This window comes from Python bivittatus, unplaced genomic scaffold, assembly GCF_059951505.1.
Source record: "Python bivittatus isolate LINGU-HERP-01145 unplaced genomic scaffold, Pbiv_v1 ctg000020_np1212, whole genome shotgun sequence".
Taxonomy (NCBI): domain Eukaryota; kingdom Metazoa; phylum Chordata; class Lepidosauria; order Squamata; family Pythonidae; genus Python; species Python bivittatus.
This window is the reverse complement of record NW_028277030.1, coordinates 2272239-2290733: the sequence shown is the minus strand read 5'-3', so window position 1 is coordinate 2290733 and position 18495 is coordinate 2272239. Positions and strand designations below refer to the sequence as shown.

The following is an 18495-nucleotide window of genomic DNA, read 5'->3' as shown; positions in this document are numbered from 1 at the left end:
TTCTTACTCATGACATAGTAGCCTATATTAGAACTGCCAGTCTCTGAATATTCAGAATGATAGCTAACTTTCATATGCATTTGTTCCAAACATCTGTTAATACAGCTTTTAAAAGCAGGGAATTCAGCAACCACAATAGTTACATATGAAGCATATATGCATGTAGAAAACTGCATGTTTAATTATTTAAACAATTGAACTAGTAAATAATATGAAATATCCAAAGAAATCATTTAGATATAGTAAGTATACACAAATTCACATGACTTTCATACTACAGTGGTACCTCTACTTACGAACACCCCTACTTACGAAATTTTCAAGATATGATCAGCTCCGGCCCCAAAAATTTACCTCTCCTTACAAAGTCGCCTCGACTTACGAGCCATTTTCCGCCCGTGTCACGTGGTCCGCGGCTATTTTTCCGCCCGTGCCACGTGGTCCGCGGCTATTTTTCTGCCCGTGCCACGTGGTCCGCGGCCATTTTCCGCCCGTTCCACATGGTCCGCGGCCATTTTTCCGCCAGTTCCACGTGGTCCGCGGCCATTTTTCCGCCCGTTCCACGTGGTCTGCGGCCATTTTCCGCCCGTTCCACGTGGTCCGCGGCCATTTTTTCCACCCTGCTGCGTGGTCAGCGGCCGTTTTTCTGCCCCTGATGCGTGGTCCGCGGACGCCGGAATGGATTAATGGTAATTACATTGAACCTTATGGGAAAATTTACTTCGACTTGCGACCAACTCGACTTGCGATCAGAGTCACGGAACGGATTAAGTTCGTAAGTAGAGGTACCACTGTACTGTGCTTTATTTTAATTTCCTATTTGGTTTCACAAACAAGCCTGATTTCCACATCAGTAAGGACATGTATAAATGTGCTACACTGAGTCCCAATAAGGTTCGATACTATAAGATTACAATATTAAAAGGATCTAAATCCTGAACTACAAGTTCTAGATGCCAATGAAAAACTGGTAGCACCGCAGAGCACAACAGCAGCACTCGAGTCCTGAAATTTCCTAGAGGTCTCCTATTCAAGTACTAAGTAGGTATGAGTCAAAGAAATACTTAACTTATTTCATCCTGGAATGAAGAGAAGGCTATATAAAGGAAACTGGCCAAGAAATATGTAATAAAACAATAAACATTACAATAAAAATGGGAAAATACAATAAATTCCCAAATGACACACACAGAATAATGATGTTGCACAACGTCACTGAAAAGGCAAGCTAGATAAATTCATATTCACATGTGATGCAAACTGTTTCCAAAATGTTGGTGAGAACTGAGCATGCTCAGTTGGGAAATATTCTCTGACAGTTGGGAAGGAACCAAAACCAGAGGAGAAATTGAGTGAAGCAATCTGGAGGCTCACTGCACACCACACTTGTCTATGCTCAATTATCAACATTTTAATTTAAAAAAATCAAAGTAGCTCTTACTTTTTCTAGCTTAACTTATGCTGCTAAGGAGGCTCCCAACACTAAATTATTTATTGTTTTGGAAATTCTGAAAATAATTTATTCCTATTGTAAGTAGCAAATGTGAGAGATTATGTGGAAAGTGAAATGAACATAATAAAAGTGTTTACTCTGGCCATAAATTGGTTTATAGTGCAACCAATTTACACTATCCTTTCCAACTTTGTACACATAAATACATTTATATTAAATAATAGAGGAAATTTCTTCATTAGGGACAGGTCAGCTTTTGTGACAACCGACAACGAGCTGAATAATCAAAACTACCAAAACAGTAATAGAACATGGCACACACAGAACTGCTCCAGAAATGCTGCCGTACTAGTTTTGAAGGTAGGCAGACTGGTCTTATCTTGCGTCCTTGCCTAGAAATTCTTAGATATATAAGTAAACAGTAAAAAGCAGCACCCAAGTAAAACATATCTATCCAAAGGTATTGCTTTTCTGGAGAAAAAAATCCACCTACTGTTGCCTAAAGACAAGTGTGAATTAATTTTTATTAAGAAAATTCACTTATACATTGTTTTCAGCATTTCCTCAGAAGTTTTAAAAGAGAATAGCATGTTTATAAAAAACATGCCGTATCAATTCTTCTAAGTAGGCTATAGCACAATTCCACCACTCAGTGCTGTTTGGTTACAGTTTTCAGAAATGGATTTTAAAGTAGTACATACATACATCTTTGCAGTATTTATGATCAAAGACAAATTTGCAAAACACCAGTAAACTCTAACAAGGGTTCGTCCCATCCAAGGTATGTTGAATAAGCTGTTGTCATATTTTCAGAGCAGCCATGCAGAAGTTTGCTGCCTTAAGAATTATACTTCACATCCAGAAGGAAAAAGATGATATAAAATTCATATAAATTCACTTGATCTGCCCAGGTAATCAGGCACTATAGGGCTGAATTTTAAAGGAGTGTTACTAAACACAGTCACACCCTCTGCTTAGGACTTTGTACTTTCTTTCACTTGTATCTACAGAAAGTATCTACATGATCACATTTGTACATAAACTTCAATATAATAAATTCTGTCCCAGAATTTTAAAGTGGCACTTTAGCATCCTAGATTTAGAGATAGATAGATAGATAGATAGATAGATAGATAGATAGATAGATAGATAGATAGATAGATAGATAGATAGATAGATAGTATATGTATAAGAAATTAAGGTGAGATATTAAGAAATTAAGGCAGTCATGAAGTAAAGACTCATTTCAAAGTAGTTTAACTCTAAAGCCCATTTGAAACAAGGAAGTGCCACCTCAGAAAATATAGCAGTTTATTGCCAAAAAGTAAAAAATTTTTGAAAAGTCCATATGAACACACCAGCAGGGAAACATCTTCTTATTTACAGGCTGTGTCCCTGACTTCTTCTGGAGGTAGCCCCCAAGCAGCATTTTAAAAGGCAAAAAGAACTATTTTGTTTGCCTAACATTTATTTAAATATTTATTTATTTAACAAATTTATATGGCCGCCCAACTCACACAGTGACTCCAGGCAGCTTACAAAGTAAAATCCCCAATACAAAAAATCAACTCTCACCCTCAATGGCGGCCAAAAGCAATCAACACAACCACTTGATCGGCTCCATTTCAGCTTGGGGTCCCCAGGCCCACTGGCAAAACCATGTCTTCAGGGAACAACATCAAGGTAGGGGCCAATCTTATCTCAGAGGGGATAACATGTCATAGGGAGGGGGCCACCACAGAAAAGGACCTTCTTCGTGGTCCCATCAGATGTACTTCCCTCAACAATGGGACCCACAACATACCCAGTCTCCCTGCTATGGTGGGCCAGGTAGATGTAACTGGGGAAAGGCAGTCCTGCAAATAACCAGACCCCACGCCATGTAGGGCTTTAAAGGTGATAACCAGCACCTTGAATTGGACCTGGAAGGAAATTGGCAACCAATGCAGCTCCCACAAGAGGTGACACATGCGCAAATCTGGACTTGCACAAAACTATGCAGGCCGCTGCATTTAGAACCAACTGAAGCTTCCGAATACTCTTCAAGGGCAGCCTATGTAGAGTGTGTTACAACAGTCCAAGTGGGAGGTGATTAGGGGTGGGTGACTGTGAGAAGGGCACGCTGATCCAGGAATGGGCACAACTGATGCATAACTCACAGTTCTGCAAAGGCCCTCCTGGCCACGACTGCCACCTGCTCCTTGAGCAGGAGTTGAGTCCAGAACCTGAGGGCACACCAGGTCTGTCCGGGGCAGTGCCACCCCATCCACACGGCATTCTAACACTTATAGTTGTGAGAATTTAAGATGATCAAGCAATATGTTAACTTTTTTGAAACATTACTGAAAATCTATGTCTTTACATGCTTGAAAAAAATTAGCAGGGCTCCACAAATATGTAACTGGCATACGACCCAGCTTCTATTTGTGCTTGTCATCTAGCACATGCAAATGGTTTCAGAGGGAGATGGGGTCATATCTAAATCTCATAAGATAACAACAGAAATCTTTCATTTCTTTTCTACTCATTGTCATTGTTCAGATGTTTTTGACTGCAGTGAACATAATTTCAGCAGAATCTCAGCATCTATTTCTTTGAGTTCCTGCCAAGTCTATCCACTATGTCTTCAGTCAGCCTCTTTTTTTATATTTGACTTTTTTTTGTTTTCAGGCATCAGGGTTTTCTCCAACAACTCTTGCCTTCATATTATGAATCCAAAATATAATTAGGCAGCAGTCTGGTTTTACTTCATCTGGAATGATTTGTTCTTCTTGCAGTCCAAGTTTCTCTCAGCAATTTTCTCCAACACCTCAATTCAAAGGCATCAATTTTTCTTCATTCAGCTTTTCTGATGATCCAGCCTTCACAGCCACATGTTACAATTTGGAAAACCATGGCCTTAACAATACTGTATGTACCTTTGCTGTCTGTGTAACATCTCTGCAATAATACTTTTAGATCTGTCTTCTTTTTTTCCCAAGTAGTAGACATTTTTTTATAGTATTTCATAGCTACAGTCATCATTCCTGAGCCTAGTAAGTAAAAATCTATTACTTATTAATTAATTCTCTGCCTCTAAGCATTGGGTTGGCATTGCCTGTTGATATACAGTACTGTGCAAAAGTTTTAGGCAGGTGTGAAAAAATGCTGTAAAGTAAGAATGCTTTCAAAAATTTATATTGTAATTGTTTATGTTTATCAATTTACAAAATGCAAAGTGAGCAAACAGAAGAGAAATCCAAATCAAAATTTGGTGTGACCACCCTTTGCCTTCCAAACAGCATCAATTCTTCTAGGTACACTTGTACACAGTTTTTGAAGGAACTCAGCAGGTAGGTTGTTCCAAACATCTTGGAGAACTAACCACAGATCTTCTGTGGATCTGTAGGCTGCCTCAAATCCTTCTGTTTCTGTTGAGATCAGGGCTCTGTGGGGGCCAAACCATCACTTCCAGGACTCCTTGTTCTTCCTTACGCTGAAGATAGTTCTTAATGACATTGGCTGTATGTTTGGGGTCGTTGTCCTGCTGCAGAATAAATTTGGGGCCAATCACATGCCTCCCTGATGGTATGGCATGATGGATAAGTATCTGCCTGTATTTCTCAGCATCAAGGACACCATTGATCCTGACCAAATCTCCAACTCCATTTGCAGAAATGCAGCCCCAAACTTGCAAGGAAGCTCCACCATACTTCACTGTTGCCTGCACACACTCATTATTGTACCGCTCTCCAGCCCTTCGGCGAACAAACCGCCTCCTGCTACAGCCAAATATTTCAGATTTTGACTCAACAGTCCAGAGCACCTGCTGCCATTTTTCTGCACCCCAGTTCCTATGTTTTCGTGCATAGTTGAGTTGCTTAGCCTTGTTTCCACGTCGGAGGTATGGCTTTTTGGCCACAATTCTTCCACAAAGACCACTTCTGGCCAGACTTCTCTAGACAGTAGATGGGTGAACCTGGGTCCCACTGGTTTCCACCAGTTCTGTGCTGATGGCACTGCTGGACATCTTCTGATGTCGAAGGGAAGTAAGCATGATGTGTCTTCCATCTGCTGCATTAAGTTTCCTTGGCCGACCACTGCATCTACGGTCCTCAGTGTTGCCCATTTCTTTGTGCTTCTTCAAAAGAGCTTGAACAGCAGATCTTGAAACCCCAGTCTGCTTTGAAATTTTTGCCTGGGAGAGACCTTGCTGATGCAGTATAACTACCTTGCATCTTGTTACTGTGCTCAGTCTTGCCATGGTATATGACCTGTGACGTGAAATTATCTTCCACAACCTCACCTTAGTAGCAGAACTTAGTAGTTCCTCACCCAGTTTTAAGCCTCCTACACAGCTGTTTCTGTTTCAGTTAATGACTGTGTTTCAACCTACATATGAAATTGATTATCATTAGCACCTGCTTGGTATAATTGGTAAAATCCTGGCGGGAGCGGGATGGTGGAAGTGCAACCATCCTTGCTCTCCTTGATCTCTCAGCGGCTTTCGATACCGCCGACCATGGTATCCTGTTGGGACGGCTCAGGGAATTGGGGGTGGGCAGCACGGTCTTGTGCTGGTTCACCTCCTTTCTCCGGGGCCGATCCCAATCGGTGGTGATAGGGAGCGAGAGGTCCCAACCTTGGCTCCTCCTTTGTGGGGTGCCGCAGGGTTCGGTTCTCTCTCCGCTCCTTTTCAACATCTACATGAAACCACTAGGCGAGATCATCCATCATCATGGGGTGAGGTATCATCAGTATGCTGATGATCTGCAGCTATACATCTCCAACCCTGGTGAAGTAAGTGATGCCATGGCCACCCTTTCGCGGTGCCTGGAGGCTGTAAGAGTCTGGATGGGGAACAACAGGCTTCGGCTGAACCCTGGTAAGACGGAGTGGCTGTGGGTAGCTCCTCTATATCCGGGATTTTGTCATCTTGCTGGATGGGGTGGCACTGCCCCAGACAGACCCAGTGCGTAATCTGGGGGTCCTCCTAGACTCGCCCCTGCTTGAAGAGCAGATGGCAGCCGTGGCAAGGAGGGCCTTTGCACAACTTCGGGTTGTGCATCAGTTACGCCCTTTCCTGGATCAGGATGCCCTTCAGTCACTCATGCCCTTGTTATCTCCCAGATAAACTACTGCAATGCGCTCTACATGGGGCTACCCTTGAAGAGTATCCGGAAGCTACAGCTGGTCCAGAATGCAGCCGCATGGGTTCTTGTTGGAGCCCCAAGGAGGGCCCATGTAATGCCTCTGCTCCGCGAGCTGCATTGGGTGCCAGTTTGCTTCTGGGTCCAATTCAAGGTGTTGGTTATCACCTTTAAAACTCTACATGGCATGGGACCAGATTATCTAAGGGACCGCCTCTTCCCTATGACTTCAACCCGTGCCACCTGATCACACAGAGAGGGCATGCTTCGGACCCCTTCAGTGAAAGAACTTCGACTGGTGTGGTCCAGAAGGCGTGCCTTCTCTGCGGTAGCCCCTGCTCTTTGGAAGATCCTGCACCCGGAGGTGCCATTAGCCCCCACACTCCTGGCCTTCCATAAGGCTTTGAAGACCTGGTTCTGCCACCTGGCCTGGGGCGGGGTGGGAATACCTCAAGCATGGGGATGGCTAGCCCCATAGAGGCCTTCTGCCTTCAGCCTCAGATTTTTCATCCTCTTGGTCTCTCCTTCTTTTTAGTAATGTTTTTAATTAAGGTTTTATGTATTTATATATTTTATGTTTTTAATGTTTGTTGTGAATCGCCCAGAGTTCCCCCATTGGGGGGAGATGGGCGGCCGAAAAATTAAATAAATAAATAAATAAATAAATAAATAAATAAATAGGTTAATCATGCACCTGACTCTAATCCTACAAGACCCTGACTTTGTGCAAGTGTAAGAATTGATGCTGGTTTGAAGCCAAAGGGTAGTCACACCAAATATTGATTTGATTTAGATTTCTCCTGTTTCACTTTGCATTTTGTAAACTGATAAGCATAAACAGTTACAATATATATTTTTGAAAGCATTCTTACTTTATAACATTTTTTCACACCTGCCTAAAACTTTTGCACAGTACTGTAATGTTAGGGGTTTTTTAATCCTGAGCAGCAGACCAGCTTTTGCATTTCACCTTCAATAAGAGATACTTTAACATTTCCTCACTTCCAGCTGTTAAGTAATATTATCAGCATATCTGATAGTGAAGCTGATTGTCCCAGCAGTTTTAATTCCAATTTGACTTCTTTTTCAATTGTGGGTTTCTTCTTGTTAGCCTCATCTTCAGTGATGTCATGAATTTTAGTCTAGAGTTCTTCATGCATTTTTATGCATTAAAACTTCCCCCATTCACACACAAAAGAATAGAAATTCCTGTCTCCCACTTGAGCACTCTGTGCAAGCAAGAAGGTTGGAGAGAAAGGGTTAATCAGCATTTGCAGCACATTGGCCAATGCAAAAATACGGATGGAAAGTTCAGAAGGTTTATCTTCTTCATACCGCAAAGCAAGGAAATATCAGGGACAGGAACTGTGCTACTCATATTGCGCACATTTCTGCTACTGCCTGTGGTTTAATACAGGATATTGGCCCCTAGTACTGTATTTATAAAAAAAACATTTCTGCTGTGAAATATTGGAAGATAATGTAACATGCAACAGGCATCGCTAAAGATTATAGCATTTTCATAAGGCAAATTACTGTAGTTGTGAAGGATCATGGACTGGAGAAACAGACAATACGAAATAAAGTTGGTAATAAATAATTGAAAATCTAATATGTGGAGGCACTATGAGACAATTTTATCTTTCAATTTAACCTACTGCAAGAATAAAAAAGAACCTATTTATAGAAATCTGAGTTCTTTAGTAACAGTAACAAAAAGTAAATATAGTATTTGAGAGAACTGTGGAAACCCAACCTACTTTATTTTAAAAACCAAACAAATACTGTATAATTTTATATTTTGTATATAATTTAAAATATGAGAATAAAAGAAATACTATCATTCTAAAACTTAAATTCCAGTGGGTAACATTTCTACTGTTTGGAGAATAATGCAGTAGGAGATGAATAATAACATAAATACTGTATAACCAATGTTCTCTTTGCCCTTTCTCAAATCAAACCTCCTGATTTATCAGCGTTTATTAATCCTTTCCTATCACCAAGCTCTTTCATTTCCATTAATTTTTTTTTATGCACCCCTTCTTTATACCTTCCTCTTTAACTTTGTGTTCTCCTCTGACTGCTTCCTTTCTTGCTTTGTGGCACTTCTTTGTGTCAATTTCACTTTTCTCTCTTTTCTTACTTTTATGTCCTAACACCTTTCCTTGCCCACATCTCCCATGCTCTTGTTTTTGGCCTTGCTCCATTTTTATACAATTGTGCATTTGTAAACACTGTGCATTGTAAACATTTGTGCATTTTATACAATTGTGCATTACATTACTGAACTCACTACAAGTCTGGATAGCAGAAAAATGGGCCACACAATATTTTTCTGCAACTGAATTCTTCAGTGTCTGATATTGATTCTGCAAAAACAATTTGATAACTTCTAAAGTATACTAAAATTTAAAATCTCCTTTAAATCAAGCTTAATTGCTGGTGACTTCATGGACCCTTTGATAAACTTTTTTTGACCACAATATGGAAGTAATTTCCCAAGACCTCCTAGGAAGGTCACTACCTTACAACCCAACAAGGGTTGTAAGGTAGTGACCTTCCTAGGAGGTCTTGGGAACAAAAGTACTAAACAAGCAAAGCCTGTTCACCTTTCGAACCTTCAGTAAGTCAGACTGGTACTGCTACCTAACAAGACAAAGCTACATGGGAAATATGGTGGTATAGACATTCTCGTTGTTGTTTAATGTTACGAGAACAAGCTCTGTCTAGGCGCAGGACAGCAACCTGTTGTACATAATGCAAAGAGTTCTCAACCGTAACAAGAAGTTAGAATCTGTCTTTAATGTAACAGGAGGAATCTGGAGAACAGAATCAAAACAAGATTTTTATAGCTTTAGTAATGATTCACAAGTAAGTATGTTCTTAAATAAAAAGCACTGTATAGCCTCTTAAAATCTGATTCATCCAAATCACTAACCCATAATGCAGCTTATATAGCTTTGGCTAAGTATGTTGTATATAGCCAGCCATTGTAGCTATAAATCAGGGTTTGTGATTTAGCAAGTCAAATGACCTCATCAACTGAGGTTTATTCAACAAATTAAGACTTAGCACAACATGTAATACCCTTCTCCCATTCCTGTCTGGAAGCTCTTGGCTGCAAAGACTGGCTGTAGTTGAGGTTCTGAATATCTCAAACTCTGTTCCTGAATCTACAGTAAGGGAAAAAGATCAGTCCAGAGAGGCCATCAGAGTGAATTCAAGTATGGAATTACTAAATCTTGGGCCATCCTTACTGATAAACCTAGATGTTAAAGGATTGTAACACTATTCAATATGAAGATGACCCACCCAGATCTTTGATCATCTGGAGAGCCGCCACCCAATGAAACTGGGCGGGTAGCCACAAGACAGGACCTTCTCAACTTCAAGGATCTGTTTGTACAATACTTTTTCAAGGGAGGGAAACAACACATAGCCATAAACATGGTTTAGCAGTGTATGCAACTTTACTCATTGTCCATTTTCTTTGGCAATGGTAAAAGAATGAGGTTATTGTAACTAATCAGTTATTCAAAAAGCTTGCTTGCTTCCTCCAAGGAAGATGCACAATATTGGCAGACTATTGTGTTACTAGAAGTGGCTTTATTTCCCTCTTACATGCATTAGGAAAAGCTGCTTGGATGCTAAGACTAGGTTGCAGCATTGTATTAAAGAGAACAAGAAAAATGGGCAATGAGTAAAGTTTACAGGGAGGTTCATTCCACTTTAAACTAGCACTGACCTATTTTTCAGCCTACCTTTAGTCCTTCTAAAGTTTAATCTACAGTAGATTAGGCCTACACCTATAGTGTACTCATGCTGCAAAAAAAAACCCAGGAGCTTAGCATTACCTTTACTTCCTAAAATAGACTGAATATTACTTCATTTCATGAAAGTTGGAAGCTTGCTCTTACAACAAGCTTTAAAAAATGTGTCTATATTAAGTTTACTACAGAAAACGTATGTTTAAGACTAATAGATTATTTCCAAATAATTGAAGTAAAGTTTAAGTATCCGTAAAATAAGTTCAGTCTAGTATGCAAAGATTTCAAGAGGATTAAGGAAGTTTTGATTATCACACTGAGTCATTTTATTACTCTGCAATACAAATATTTGTGCCTAAAACCACTTCAACTAAACCCCATAAAGCAGAACTGAAAACTGAAACCTTCTGTAGCTCAGCCCCTTCTTCCTGTGATGTTATCATACAAGCTGAGTAAGCATGGGCTGGGTTTTTTATTTAATCTTCTCTGAAGACTGAAATACATATACTAGAGCAGGCATCTGAGGAGGGAGCTGAAATTCAGCAAGAAAGGACATGCTTTGGAATTTTATTTCACCATATATTTCCTTCAGCTCAACGACAAGAAGATTGAAACCTGCAACATAATGATGAAACTTGGAAGTCTATTCCCCAAGGAATTTTGATGTTATTTATTTGAAGTTTACAAAGGATTTATTTGCAATATTTTTTCCAGCAAACGTAAAGGATTAATCTCTTCATCAACATTTGAAGAAATTAGATTTTGGATTTTAATTCATTTCAAGGATGATGTTTCTTATTTATGAAATTTACTACTGTCTTGAGTTGTGAACATGAATGACTACAGTTTTTGGAAGAAAGAAATGACATACTGATAAGTACAACTGACTTACTGAGCTATGAAGTTTTCGAATAATGTGGACACAAGTGAAGGGAAGGACTAGATTTATAAACCATCTGAGGATTTACTACAGCTATACAAAAAAAAAGGTACAGATTTATTGAAGAATTTTGTAATTATAAATAATTAAACTGTCATTATGGTGGCAAACTCCAATTGTACTATTCAAGATTCCTTTAAATATACTTTATATGGCTGTGTATTTAGTATGGTGTTTGTTTTTGGTTTACTATCAAACTGTGTTGCTATTTACATTTTTACTTGCACACTAAAAATCAGAAATGAAACTACAACTTACATGCTTAATTTAGCAATATCAGATCTCCTTTTTGTGTTTACATTACCATTCAGGATTTACTCTTTTGCATCAAAAGACTGGCCATTTGGGGATATACTATGCAAGATTTCTGTCACACTGTTTTATACAAATATGTATGGAAGCATTTTGTTTTTGACCAGTATCAGCGTTGACCGTTTTTTAGCAATCGTATATCCATTTCGGTCAAAGACAATCCGAACAAAAAGAAATGCAAAGATCATCTGCATCATAATTTGGATAATTGTGACAACAGGAAGTATACCAGCAAGCTTCTTTCAATCCACCAATGCCCGTGTCAGTACTGAAGGATGGACACACAATACATGTTTTGAACACTTTTCTGAAAAAACTTGGAAAACCTATCTTTCAAGAATTATTATTTTCATTGAAACAGTAGGATTTTTTATTCCACTTATAGTGAATGTGACATGCTCCACAATAGTTGTAAGGACATTAAATAAGCCAATTACATTGACCAGGAATAAATTAAGTAAAAAAAAGGTCCTACGAATGATACTCGTTCACTTACTGATTTTCTGTTTCTGCTTTGTTCCATATAACATCACCCTAATACTTTATGCACTCATGAGAACACAAGCATGGATTAATTGTTCAGTCGTTACTGCTGTTAGAGTTATGTATCCAATCACTCTGTGTATTGCTGTTTCAAACTGTTGTTTTGACCCTATAGTATATTATTTTATTTCAAGCAGTATTCAAAATTCAATAAAAATGAAAAATTCATCAACTAGAAGACAGAGACTTTCTGAAACTCAAGTTTCTGATACTCAACATAGATTCCAAGCCTTAAAAACAAGAGTATTTGACATTGAATCTACAATATAAATTGTGTCGATAAAGCTAGAAAATAGAAACAGAATGTTTATGCTATAAATATTTTTCTTTTTTCTACAGATATAAAAGGTTATATTGAGTAAAAGAGTTGCTAATTTTAAACAATATGTTTAATGTGTAAGCATTTGTTTCATGAAATTTATATTATCAAATCAGAAAAATGTCATTTCATCTGTGTGGATTAAAAAAACTTTTTTATTATTCAATACCTTATGAAAAGGAGGTGTTATAATAAAGAGTGACTAGGTTTCCTTACTATACAACAAAATAGTTTTCTTTCTGATGAAAAATGTGTTATCAATATCAATATTAATAACATTGACAATTTAATATTTCATTTTATTATTTTATTCAAAGGTTATTCACTGTTGAAAAGACTGTGGAACTGTATAATAAACTCTACCGTGTAAAAGTGAAGTAGTTTATAGTCATTGTTTACCAAATTAAGCCTTGGTAAATCTTGTTCACTTGAATGGTGAAGTATTAAATACTTCTTTAAACTATCCCATGAAACCAAACAAGCTCTAAGTGAGACATTATTATCTCCAAAAAGTGTGATGATAGTTGAAAAGACTCCTACTGTGAATGGGAAAACAGTATCTGCATAGCCTTTAGACAGAATATTATTAGATTTCTGGATACATTTTTCTCAAAGTATAATTATGTGAGTTAATTGCAGTAAAAAACTGGAATTATCTTGTACCAAAGAAGCATAAATGCTCCTTTCTAAGTAGATAACTTATGATATGTTTAAATGGTTTTAGCTAGCAATAATAGGGTACAATTAATACATTAAGTTCACAACATAATAGGATGCTGTTTGTTTAGTTTGGCTTAAAGTATGAACCTAGCAATCGTTTTGATTTATAAACTTCACAACTCAAGGGTTTTTTTGTGTGCCTGGCTAATTGTGGCTTCTTGAGCAACCCATGGTTTAAAAAAAATGATGTAATACAATGTGTAAATTCTATTGTGAGATTCCAATGTTTCTTTCTTCTGGGTCTGTACTTTCTGCATTCGTTCGCTTTAATTTTATTGTTTAGTTCTATTAATCTTTAAAAGGTAGCTGTGAGAGCTAAGATGGATTTTCATATACTATATCGAAGAAAACATATCTCTTAAATTGCACAATTTCACTACGGAAACTACTGCCTTGACCAATCATTAATTGCTCAGCACCTCAGTAACTTTTTACCAGAATAATAAAACTACTTCAACTGTACTGTACAGAACAATAATCAGTTACTTTAATATTCTCAGCAATTTTGAAGGCTATGCAGAAGCCTTCCCATGCAGAAAAATTTACAATAATCAAATCATGATCAAATTAAATACTTGTACAGTAGCAGTATGAAAAAAAAAGATTGCATCAGGAATAAGTAAAATTGGCACATAATTCTCAACTGAAAAAGGCACTTCTGGCTACAGTCAACATCAAAACATAGCAGATTACAAATATACTAATATCCTCATGCAAAAGCAAAACGTGCAAGAAATCATCTTCGCATAAAGCTATGATTAAGGCTGAGCAAAGCATTCAAAGATGTTCCCAACATGTGGAAACACATGCCTCTTTTCAAATAATTAAAGAAGCAATTTTATTTACAAGGCCCACAAAATTCTTTTGGAAACTACTCCCAGTTGTCTCTGCATGTATGTGCATGCAAAGCAACTTCTCGTTGCTTCAGTTATTGAAGTTAGGGGCAACTAGGAGCATTCAACCTTAAGAGCTGGCCTCCGGCAATCTGCCATTTTAATTCCACATAACCCTCTGGGTCTCACAGGAACCAAACACATTTCTTTGAAAATAAATATAGCATGTGACAGTGAACCAGACTTTACTTTGAAATATTTCTAGTTGTGTGTATATAGAGGGGGGTGGAGTAATTATAGCAAACTATCACAGGAAGGCTTTGGGTTGGTGAAGAGCTAGTAGGAAGAGGAGAAGGCTGACGAGAGCACTTTACTACATTGTCAATTTTTGTCATTCTCTTTAATTCAATGCTGCAACCTAATCCTAGCATCCTAGCATCCAAGCAGCTTTTCCTACTACATGTAAATGGGAGATAAAACAACTTCTCATAACTTGATTGTCTGCCAATATTATGCATCTTCCCTGGAGGAAGGGAACACACCCTTGCAACTATTTGGAGAGGGTGCTCAAGACCCTACCAAAATTCCAACTGGGCTTATCTCCCAAAACGTTTGGAGATATTTTGCTTCAAGATGTAAGGTAAGAAAGCTCCATCAATGGATAATGCTACAACTATATTGTAGAAGTTATAACGGGTGTTTATTTATATAAACATTATGGTAGCTGTTCTCTACTCACTAGTTCCTGTTCTTTTCCCTTGTCCCAGATATTAAAATTCTAATAAACAACGTGACACACAGGCTGAAACAGCATTAAAAGTAAATGAAGATGTCCAAGATTAAATTACTTATTTACAGGCCTAATTTCATAGCAAATTTATGAAATCTATGATTTATTATTTTTAAGCATTTCTTGCATCATTAGTCTACACCACTATTGAGAATTTTATGTGGGATTTTGTACCACACCCAGAGTACACACTAGAAATTGGAACTGCTCATCATTTGGGTTTTTCTTGCCATTCAGTACAGAAACCTACAGTAGTTCTACAAGTAGACCTCATTTAACGACCATTCGTTTAATGATGGTTCGAAGTTACGATGGCCTCGGGAAAAGTGCTTTATGACCTGTACTCGCACTTACAACCGTTGCAAACTGTTGCACCATTCCCAGTATCAGATGATTGCGATTTTCAACCTTTTTTACAATGGTCGTTAAGCGAATCACTTGGCCGTTAAGCAAATTCCAGCAAAAAAGTCCATTGGGGAAGTTGGATTCACTTAACGACCATGTGATTCACTTAACGACCATCATAAAAATGGTCGTGAAATCGGGTCCAGTCACGTGGTGACTCGCTTAACAACCATTCTGCTTAATGACCATTTTCCAGTTCCTATTGTGGTTGTTAAGTGGGGACTACCTGTATATTAGTGAGCTTTTTAAGGTCTAAATATGTGATCATACCCTGCATTTTTCTTGGCAGGTGAGATCTCTGGAACTGAATGCAAAGAAATAATTTTTTTTTTCAGACTTCATAAACAATTCAGAAATGCAAATTATTTGATAAATTGTTTGGCAGTGAAACAAAAGGAGATTTAAAATATTTCTTTTTCAATTAATATATTTATTATTGTTTATTCTTGGTAGGAAGTTTTTTTGAAAGAGGTGATGCAGGAAAGTTTATTACCTTAGGGTCTTTGGTAGCAAAGAAGTTACAGACTTTTAATATTTAATATTTCCTTTTCATATTTTTTAGAGGGAGATGAGCTATATTGGCTTGGAGGGGGGAATCCTTGCACTGGATTTTCAATACAAGCAATTGTTTTCATTTTTCAGTTTTTTCTTTGTTAATTCTATTACTATTTATTAATGCTCTTATTCACTATTTTTTCTAATTGTGGTTTGTCGTATCTTTTTTTTGTGTGTGATTTTAAAAATTTGTCTCAGTTAAATGAAAATTCTTTTCTCTTTTTTCCTTAACTTACTGAATTTTTTTATAGGCAATATTTTTACTTATGTCAACTTTATTTGTTTTGAGAAATGTAAAAGGCATTACGTCTCCTTCCAATTGATACTTATTAGATTGGACAATATAAATCTGCAAACTGTTATTATAGGAGCAGCAAGTACAAGAAGCTCATATCTTTCCACATCATGAGAAATATCATTTATTTAGAAGACAAGTTGGTCAAGTATGTATTAGTAAAAATTAGTACCTTTGATTAAGAAATCTTCAAAATTTATAGTAGAAATAAGTGAAGCAGAAGGAATACACATACACACACACATAAACACACACAGTGGTGAGTAAATATTTCAGCAACCACATTGTATGTATTAATTATGACAGCTCTAAGTACCATCCATATGTTTTACATTGGTGTTTTGAGTATCTTTTTATTTCATTATGGATCAAATAATTATGGCTAGAGATTTTAATCAAGTTTTATATCATTTGTTAAAATGTTAATACTATTCCAGCTAAATTAAATTCTTATACCTAAAAAGTACTATGAGCTTATACACTCAAACTTAATTTGGTGGATCTATAGAAATATTTATATTCTTCACAGTAAGAATATAGTTTTTTTTCAACTCATGAGATATGTTCCCAACTTGATTATTTCTTAGGATCTCAAACTTTAGTTGATTGTGTAGTTAAATATACATTCTACTGCATTATCTAATCACACTCCAGTATCTCTATCCATTACTTTAAGAAAAAGTCATCCTATTTTTCAAGTTGATATTGAAAAATACCACTGTTAAATGCATCATTCATGTTTTATACAATAAATGAAATGCAATTCTAAAGATATATTTATATGAACACTTAATGGACTTAATCATTTGGGGGTTGCTTCTAAGGCATATATTGTATATGTATTGTTGCATATACTTCATGGAAAAAGAATTTTAAAAATATAAACAAGAAAAGTTGGAAAATAAAGTTTTCAGGTTGACAGATTGAGTGGCTCTGCTTCTTATGTTCCTTCTCCAAAATCTCCTCTAACAGAGCACCAATCTGGTCCTACCTACCGGCATGGTTGTTTATATAGTAATTAAATTGCCACAATCTAGCTGGCTGCAGACCAACTGGCCAAGATATCTTTCCATTTTACTTGTCTGACAAATCTTGGACTGAAATTTTAGAAATGCATTCAGAAAAACTGGAATCAGTAATATTTTCATTGGATGTGGAAAAGGCCTTTAATATGGTGCAGATGAACCTTCTGTAGCAAATGTTGGCCATACATGGATTTCCTTCATTTTGATCTTTCCAACTCAATGGTCTGTTGGAAAGAAATTATGTAAAGAGGCTTATCCTGGTAAGTCTCCAGAACCAGCCCTCCAAAAATGAAATTTGAGGTGAAGAAAGAAGCTGGCAAAAGAAAGAATAAGTTCAAAATTCAGCTGGAGCTGGCCAAGGGCTGTGGAGGACAAAAAAAATCTAAAAAAACCTCCCCCAATTATCTAGTCCTATGGAAGAGGGAGCTGGGCAGGGGCTCAGAATGGTCCTGACTACTCCAGCTTCCCTTTTCTGGCCTTCAGAACACATGACCAAGAATGGAGGTGATATTAAGGGTTTGGAAAAGATTTCAGAAGCCATGCCTTCCCTACCTTGTTTTACTCACTGGACTAAAATGTGATCCTCTGTCCTTTGGTCCAGGTTTTTACAAATGGAATTATTCTCTTGCCCATCAAACTGTCTTGTGTGACTTAGTCAAGGAGGCCCTTTATCTCCTTATATTTATCCTTATATTTGATACTAGACTCATTGGCCTATATTATTAGGCAACCAAAGGTAATCTGTGTATAAAAGTAGCTGGAATTGAACCCTATTTTCATTTTGTTTTCCAATATTCCTTAAACAACCTAATATTGATTCCTACAAGTGAATTATGCACTATCTTTTTTTTCAAAACAATGAACCTAAAAGTAAAGGACAAAGCATACACTTGATTTCTTTAGTCACAGTCTCTGAAACATAATGAAGAAACTATCTTTTCCCCCCTTAACATCCTTCTTAAAATTCAAATTATTTGTAACTGTCCTATAACCAAGACTGCAGGGAGGAGGGAGTATGTAAAGGCATGGGTAGGATGCCCAAAGGGGGAAAAGATCCACACTAAGTTGAAAAAAAACCCTGAGATAAACACTTCTATCCTATTTAAGTTACTAACCCTCTTTTTATCAACCTTCCAGTTCACTGTAAGGAACAGATGCAGACCCAACAACCAATCTGTTTGTAAATATTGCAGGGACAGAAGCAAAGCTATCATAAGGAAATAGAAAATGCCTTCGGACGTAGCTCTTCAAACTACTCTTCACAATTTAAAAAATACTGTGTGTTCTACTGGGGAAATAGATATCACTTCAACTCCTATTTCACTTGGACTATACATTTATAAAGTCGCCCAGGTGTAATTTTATAGTTCATACAATAAACTATATAATAAATAATTTTATGGGAA

At 37.3% G+C, this 18495-nt stretch overlaps 3 protein-coding genes across 3 annotated transcripts in view; 2 read left to right on the top strand and 1 right to left on the bottom strand.

Annotated features, from left to right (window-relative positions):
- The window catches only part of LOC103062705 (RCC1 and BTB domain-containing protein 2), a 63778-nt gene extending 59196 nt beyond the window's left edge, over positions 1-4582 (top strand). Inside the window, exon 14 of the mRNA XM_088133287.1 lies at positions 4124-4582. The gene's annotated coding sequence lies outside the window, so the exon portion shown is untranslated. The remainder of the gene's footprint in view (positions 1-4123) is intronic.
- Positions 1-18495, bottom strand: part of RB1 (RB transcriptional corepressor 1) — a 72102-nt gene that overhangs the window by 21852 nt on the left and 31755 nt on the right. The gene's annotated exons all lie outside the window — the stretch shown is intronic.
- On the top strand, positions 3-17364 carry LPAR6 (lysophosphatidic acid receptor 6). Its single transcript, XM_088133298.1, has 2 exons — positions 3-1041; positions 11067-17364. Exon 2 carries the CDS (start codon positions 11392-11394, stop codon positions 12415-12417), a length of 1026 nt encoding a protein of 341 aa, XP_087989424.1. The 5' UTR covers positions 3-1041; positions 11067-11391; the 3' UTR covers positions 12418-17364.

Bases quoted from the DNA above. Each gene is read 5' to 3' on its own strand.
- LPAR6 (XM_088133298.1), top strand. From the start codon at position 11,392: ATGGTGGCAAACTCCAATTGTACTATTCAAGATTCCTTTAAATATACT.